The sequence below is a fragment of the Pelmatolapia mariae genome, linkage group LG4 (genome assembly GCF_036321145.2).
Source record: "Pelmatolapia mariae isolate MD_Pm_ZW linkage group LG4, Pm_UMD_F_2, whole genome shotgun sequence".
Lineage (NCBI taxonomy): Eukaryota > Metazoa > Chordata > Actinopteri > Cichliformes > Cichlidae > Pelmatolapia > Pelmatolapia mariae.
The window spans coordinates 26617659-26625031 of record NC_086230.1 but is presented as its reverse complement, the minus strand read 5'-3'; the positions used below and the strand labels follow the sequence as shown (position 1 = coordinate 26625031).

Genomic DNA, 7373 nt, shown 5'->3' with positions numbered 1-7373 from the left:
CTTCATAAATCGCTTCTTCACACCCCAAATCCGTTTCTTGGTTCGGATTAATGCAGTTTAAAGGCACAATTGGTGATTAACTGCGGCTGTAAGTAAATTACTGCACTTAATTCATGTGGATTATTCATCTCTGGGCTCGGACTTGAGCCAGCGATCGCTACAACTTTAAGAAATAAATTGCATGTTTTTTTTTTCTTTTCTTCAGGAAATCACATGGAGGTGCTCTCGTGCTCACATGACAGGCTGAACCATGGCAGGAGAGATCAGTGAAGGTAAGAGTGCCAAAACTTCTTAAAGTCCTTTTTATGACAGTATCGCCAAATAATTTCCACATTGGATTTATTTATTTTTCTCGACGTTGCGATGTCGGAAAAGTTTAAAGTGTGAATATTCCTGCGAGCTAAAATCGTTATGAGAATTTTTGAGTAGGCAACATTAAGATCGAAATCAATCTTCTTTTGAAAAGCCGTCATGTGCGCGTTTTATCTCACCTGTTGATGCTTTCTTGATACCAGTGAAGCTACAGTCTTGGTGATTTTTCCCGGTAAAGGTTAAGTAAGCGGTGAACAGTGCTACTTAGTTTGGGAGCTGTTCTACTTCCATTTGGAAAACTTTCCCTTGTCCACTGAAATACCTAAAACCCCCGTAGTGATATTATCTGAGCTGTATTAATCTTATCTAGTCCGCACTGCTCTAAAACTGAAGTTGTTAATATAATACATTCCGATGTTTTTTTTTCTTGTTTGTTTGTTTTTTTTTGTCTGTTTTTGGATGCCTTAAAAGATTCAAGGCAACACAGCAGCCTGTAATTTCTATGAGGGGTAATATAAAACCACGAGATAGGAAATAAATCCAGTAGTTTCATAAAATTAGTTTCTCGTGACCCCTGCACTGGTTACCACTTGATGGAATATTTCTCATATTTGGGCGGTTGTGATGCTATGTAGGTGTTGTTCCTCTTTTAGGTTCAGTTCCTGCCTATTACAGGGAAGTGCATGAGGCCATCCGCTGTAGGACAGATGAGAGAGTGCAGGTTGAGGTTTTTCAGCGGCTGCTCCAAAGGACCGATCTCTCCAAGGTGGTCTTAAACCAGGTGCGGGGTCCACACTTAAAGCATTCATGCTGCGACAGGTAGAGACTGCAGTGTTATTACTACCAAAATAGTAGAGGAATATCCCATTGACCCATCCCTATTTTTTGCATGTTACCAATGTGACACATGCACTCACAGTTTTATAGTGACATGAGGCTGGCATAGAAAAGGATTACAGACTGGTGAATTGAAGCCTTTAGTCAAAGAGACAATTTAATAAATTAAATGGGCTGCTATGCCACATTTTTGCTCAACTGTTCACTTTAATTTTGATAAGGGATGCTTTGTGAGTTAGTGTTAGCAAATGCAGACAGAGTAGATAAAGACATAATATTTTATCAGGTCGCCACTGTGAGATAGGCTCCAGTGCCCCTGTCACCCTGAGTTGGATGAGTGGTTGAGACAAAGGATAGTGGGATGAATATCTTATCAGCAGGAAGTAACAATGTTGGCGTGCAGGCATTGAATACATAGCGGTGTATCCCGTGGTTTTTGTTTGCATTAATGCTGAGATGTACAACACATCCACAATATGAAATTCCTCTGAAGTTACAATGTCTGCAGGTTTCGGCTCAAAGAATTATTTTTTTTTTTTAAAATGTCCCGTTCCCTGACCTCATTGCATAGCATTGCCTTTGTGTATACTGCGCACTTTTCGCAAAAGGAATGCAAACCACATTTGAATTTGGTTGTCAGACTGTAAAATTGTGACCCTGAGGCCATATTGTCTTTGTTCTCTTCAGATTGCTGAGCACGTTGACTCCACCGATGGATTCCTGAGCAAATTATCACTCTATAAAGCACTCGCTTTGATTGCTCTCGCTCAGCAGGGCAAGCAACCGAGTCCCAAACTCTTGGAGAACTGCATACTAGGTAGGGGACAGTGACAGCAGTGTAGTAAATGTTTTGCTTAATGAGTAGTTTGGCAAGTCTTCAGTGTGTAAAACGGCAACGCCAGCATTTCCTCTGCTGTCAGGATAAATCATTTGCAAAGATACAAATGTCACTCTTTTTATTGACCATGTAGATGTAAGGTTTCACTTTTAAATAGAAGGAGTTTTTAAAAATGACAGCTCTAAACTGAAAAGTACCAACTGCATAAAATTTTCATTTCACTTGCCTCACGTGGCTTCATTTAGTTTTATTTTATTTTGGTAGGAAAGACTTTGCTATATTTAAGTGTTGCATTCTTTCACTAGCCCCACAGAGGGAAGATGACAGGGGGAGAGGTTTTTATGGTTTTCATTGAGGTAGCCATTATGCTGGCTTGAGTTAGATCCATCCCCGACCTTCTGTGATTATTTAAGGCCCTCTCTGTTATTTCAGGTGTGGCCAGTGTGGCAGCTTGCTGCATGCCACTTCCTTGTCAGCTCCAGAACGAGTCTTATGCATTTGTGGGAGTACATTACATTCAATTCACGATCTTCCTGGAATGTCCTAGAAGAAATGAAAAGCAGATTACATGAATGCTACACACAATACTGGGCTAGCAGGAGACAAACAGAGGGGAACACGTAGTCTTCTGTTGAAAAACAAAAAAGTGGTTTTAACATCAGCATTCCTCGCACTTGGGAAATTCACTTCTCTCTAGATTCATTGATTCAATCACGGAAAACAAATATTGGATCTTGGTTGTTGCTGTGTGCTTGTCAGAGTTACCGAAACCTCAGCTCGGGGAGCCGAGGGACCTGAGCACGCTGAGGATGCAGCCGGCTCAGGACGACGTGCTGACATTGTCGCAGACGCTGGACGGGCTTCTGGCGAAAGACACGGTCCAGGTGGAGCTCATTCCTGAGAAGAAAGGCCTGTTCCTCAAACATGTGGAGTACCAGGTCACCAGCCAGGCAAGGCACCAAATAAAACCCGATACAGTAAATATGTGTGTTACAATGGTCTAAAAAGAAACTAGAAACTCTGCTTCTGGATCGGTATTTAAATAATATGAACTAATCTAGAACCACTATGTGAACTAGTACACTGTTACTCTTTCTCTTAAATTTTCTTGTCTTTGCTTTTTGTTTTATTCAGCGTTATAAGATATCAGTTTACCGGCGTTATAGCGACTTTGATGTCTTCCACGAGGTTTTGCTTCAGAGATTTGCCTACAGGGTGGTGCCAGCTTTGCCACCTAAAAGGATGTTAAAGGGAGGTAGGTCAGGGTCTTTGTGTCTGCATTGAATCATTTTACAGTTTATTTTTTTAGCTGAACATGTCTGTTACTTCAGATTTGTTTGGAGATTATTTGGGTGTATACTCTCGACAGAATGGTTGACAAACACATAGCCAAGCATTTTGGCGGGTAAAGAATAAAAGTTAAATATTAATACTGGAGGTTTCAAACAGCTGTTACATCATGTGTCTGATTAATTTTTAAAACAAATATCAAAGAAACTAGTGATGTGTAAAAATCCACCTGTTTCCTCTTTATGTAGATTCTTATGCACTGATGAATCCCCACAAAAACGCTTGGTTAGACACTGACTCACTTAAGTCTTAATCAACTGTAGAATATTTTTAAAAAATGCATCATCATATGCAAATCAACCTTCCCACCATTGGTACTTTTTGATGCATAACATCGGAAGAGTTCTCCATTTATGGTTTTTAAGTAAATTGACATAGACTTATACCCCACACACCCCTCTCTGTCAGTGCTAACACCCCTGGTCAAACTGCTCATCGTGTTTGTTCTCTGCTGCATCTGTCCACAGTCCTGACCTCTCTCTCTGAGCGGGAGTTCATTGAGGGGAGGAGACGTGGTCTCGGCAGATTTATTAACTTGGTGGCTCGACATCCCTTCTTCTCTGAGGATGAGCTGGTCAAGACCTTCCTCACTTTCAGTGGCTCTGTATGTCGTTTCTTTAACTTACTCCCTGTTTCTTTTGTGCTGGCTGTTGCACAGTAAGCATTATGGTCATGATGACTGACAGTGCAATGCATCCTGTTCTAGCTAATCTGTGTCCCCCCCCGCAAACTCTGACCTCCTCACCCTCCTCTTCCCACACAGGATGTTCAGTCTAAGCTGCGTGAAACTTGTAAGAAAACGGGTGACGAGTTCATGATTAACAGAATCGCAACTCAGGCAAAGGTTTGCACATGGTTGATGACTCCAGTTGTACTTTTCTCATAAAGAATCGCCTGCTTTTAAGGATTCAGACAGCACAAAAGAGCTTTGCCTCGCTTGCGTTACAGGAATATCTCCCAGCTGACATTCAGGCTCAGTTTTCAACAAGCAGAGAGATGATTAGAAATATCCACAACAGCTTCCAGAGGCTGCGGGACAGAGCTGAGAAAATGGTGGAGCGCTCTAAGGACAATGCATCTGATCTCCTCATGTTTGGCAAAGAGCTCAGGTATTTTATTATTACAGGTATAAACTTAATCTTTCTGTAGTATCCGCAGGTATTGGAGTTTTTGGTAATAAGGTTCAAATCCTCAGTGTTATCTGTGATTCTGTTCCTGGTTGTTAACTTGAAATGAGTTTGGCAGCTAGCACACCACAATATTACTTTCTCCCTCTGTAATATTGTATTTTCTGCAGTACACTAGGCTCAGATGCCTCGCCTGTTCCCTCCTTGGCCTCTTCACAAAGCACCTGGGGGACCCTGCGCCAGTCGCTGAAGAGCCTTTCTGTGGAGTTCGCTGTGCTGTCTGACAAAGCTGCTCAGCAGGTATAGCCCTCAGTCTTTCATCTTCACCACCTGCTCTGCTGTGTTTGTCCAAAACTGGCACTGGGTAATAAATGTTGTTTTGTTAATGTCCTCAGGGCCGGCGAGAAGAAGATGATGTTGTGGAAAAATTGAATCTTTTCCTGGATTTGCTGCAGTCGTACAGGGTGAGTGAGTTTCACTTTTGGTTCTCGCCTTTCGCTCCACCTCCAGGGGATCCTCAACCTTTTGTGTGGCAGTTACTTTTGTTCTGCCTGCTGTTTTCTGATAGAATCACAATAAATATTTGTAAATTTAAATTGAAGTGCATTTAGTAACCAAAGTCAGAATATTATGTAATGGACTGTTTTAACCTCACTCCATTGAAATTGCAGTTTTATTCGTGGGTGGAATTTTTTTGATTTTGCAAAGCAGCTGGTGGGTTAATAAGAAAGCATTTTCCACAGCGTCTATCAAATCTATTAACCAAAAAAACAACATGCATAAAGTTCTTCCATTACCCCTGGTTGTTATGTGCAGCACAGCGTGTCTCCCTACAATTTGGAGTCAAATAAAGAAGTACTTTGTTTCTCAAGGATCTCTGTGAGCGGCATGAGAAGGGCGTCCTCCACGAGCACCAGAAAGCATTGCACAAGTACAGTGTGATGAAGAGGCAGATGATGAGTGTCACTGTGCAGCACAAAGAGCAGGCATCTGTGGAGCAGCTGGAATCGCGAATTGTTCAGGTGATCATTTCGTCTTCTCTTTTGTGAGCCTTTAGAGTGTGAACTTCTTTATTGCTTTAAAAGTAAAATTCTACAATGACTGAAGTTCATATAATAGTAACATGTGCCCTGAAAACACACACACTGACCATATAATTGTGTGGTTTTGCATATGAATGGAGCTATAGCCTTGTGAGCCATTAAAAAAAAATATTTAAATGTTGGGGATGAGAGAAATTTGTCAGCTGCACATTATCCTGTTCCACTACATCCCAATGGTGCTCTATTAGATTGAGATGTATTGACTATAAAGGCCACTCGAGTACAGTGAACACATTGTCATGTTAACCTGCTGAAAATGGTCATCAGAAGATGGGTACAATGTGGTCATAAAGGGACAGGCATACTCCTCAATAGACTGTTTAAATGCTTAATTGGTACTAAAGAACCTGAACTATGCAAAGAAAATATCCCAGTGTTTCTACGTCACTATCACCAGCCTGAACAAAACAGGGTGGATCCATGCCTTCATGATGTTTACACCAAATTCTGAACAATCTGAATCTCACAGCAGACATCAAGACTCATCAATTTCCAGTTGTCCAGTTTTGGTGAATCTGTGTGAATTTGTAGACTTGGCTTCTTGTTCTTAGCTGACAGAAATGGTATCTGGTGTGGTCTTTGACTGTTGTAGCCCTTCTGCTTCAAGGTTAGATGTGTTGTGCATTCAGAGATGCTCTTTTGCTACTTTTATTTATTTTTCTGTTGCTTTCCTATCAGATCGAAGCAGTCTGGCCATTCCACTCTGACCTCTGTCATTAACAAAGTATTTTCAAGCCATTCTCTGTAAACCCTAGAGATGGTTATGCAGGCAAAATATACATAAAGTGTCCTGTCAATGCATATAATGCTCTCTAAAAACAGAGATTATTAGTTGACTAATATGTGAGATATGTATGTATTATTATGTACAACAGTCATAAATGAATGATGAAAGGTAATTACAGTGTTGACGTGACAACACAAAATGGAAACTTTTAAATCCTATAGACTCTTATAAATGTAATTGAATAATTTGTGTGCTTCTTGTTTTGGCAATGAGAATAGAGCTTCATCATGTTGTTTTTTTTTTTTCATTATTTTGTCCCAACACTTGTACATATGAAATTAGACGACGCTTACTCCATATAAAGTGTTTTATTTCTAATAATTTCCATCCTTTAATAAACGGTAAAGACATCTTCCTGTATGTTTATTCTAATAACAGCAAGAAAATGCCATCCAGACCATGGAGCTGCGTAACTACTTCTCCCTATTCTGCCTTCATCAAGAAACACAGCTTATCTTCACTTACCTTCCGATTACCTCGCACATTCTCGGATCTTTTGTTAACTCCCAGGTCCAAGGACACCGAGAGGTGAGACAGCTTTTTGAAAATAATTTTTCTACAGATCCGCCTTTATGGCGACACCACTCCAGGGAAGGTCAAATAAGTTTTAAATTGGCTACTGAAACTGATGGATGGTATAGCTGAACAGACCGGCCTTTTTCATCTGGGATTTGAAACCAAGCAAAGCAGTAATGGTTATGTACTTCCTTCTGATCGCTGGTTTTCAGTTTCTGTGGTTCAAGTACTTGAATGCTTCTTTTTTTTCAGTGGGTCTTAAAGCTGGAAACTATTGAGCAATATATTCTGTGCAGTAAAATACACTATTGTTTTCCCTTTCTTTTTAGATGGGGGAGGTGTGGAGTGAATTGCAGCCAAAGCTTGGGTGTCTCTTCAGCGGTAACAATGGATTGAAACACTCCATCTGAAACCTAAATGTACATGAGATGAAAAAGGAAAAACACAGCCACTGAGGATTGCAAACTACAAAATAATGCTAAAGGGGGGGGGGGGGGGGAAGC

General features: G+C 40.7%; 1 protein-coding gene across 4 annotated transcripts; it reads left to right on the top strand.

The window, feature by feature from the left end:
• Positions 1-7343, top strand: snx8a (sorting nexin 8a). 4 transcript variants are annotated; one of them, XM_063470770.1, is made up of 13 exons: positions 1-88; positions 206-272; positions 966-1093; positions 1837-1966; positions 2747-2937; positions 3122-3242; positions 3805-3941; positions 4101-4181; positions 4286-4446; positions 4635-4764; positions 4860-4928; positions 5337-5486; positions 6733-7343. In XM_063470770.1, exons 2-13 carry the CDS (start codon positions 251-253, stop codon positions 6997-6999), a joined length of 1587 nt encoding a protein of 528 aa, XP_063326840.1. In that variant the 5' UTR covers positions 1-88; positions 206-250; the 3' UTR covers positions 7000-7343. The 4 variants fall into 4 exon arrangements, with proteins under 4 accessions (XP_063326840.1, XP_063326843.1, XP_063326841.1 ...); XM_063470771.1 differs by lacking the exon at positions 1-88 and having other exon boundaries at positions 236-272; positions 6733-6882; positions 7200-7343; XM_063470773.1 differs by lacking the exon at positions 966-1093.
• The last annotated feature ends 30 nt before the right edge of the window (positions 7344-7373 follow it).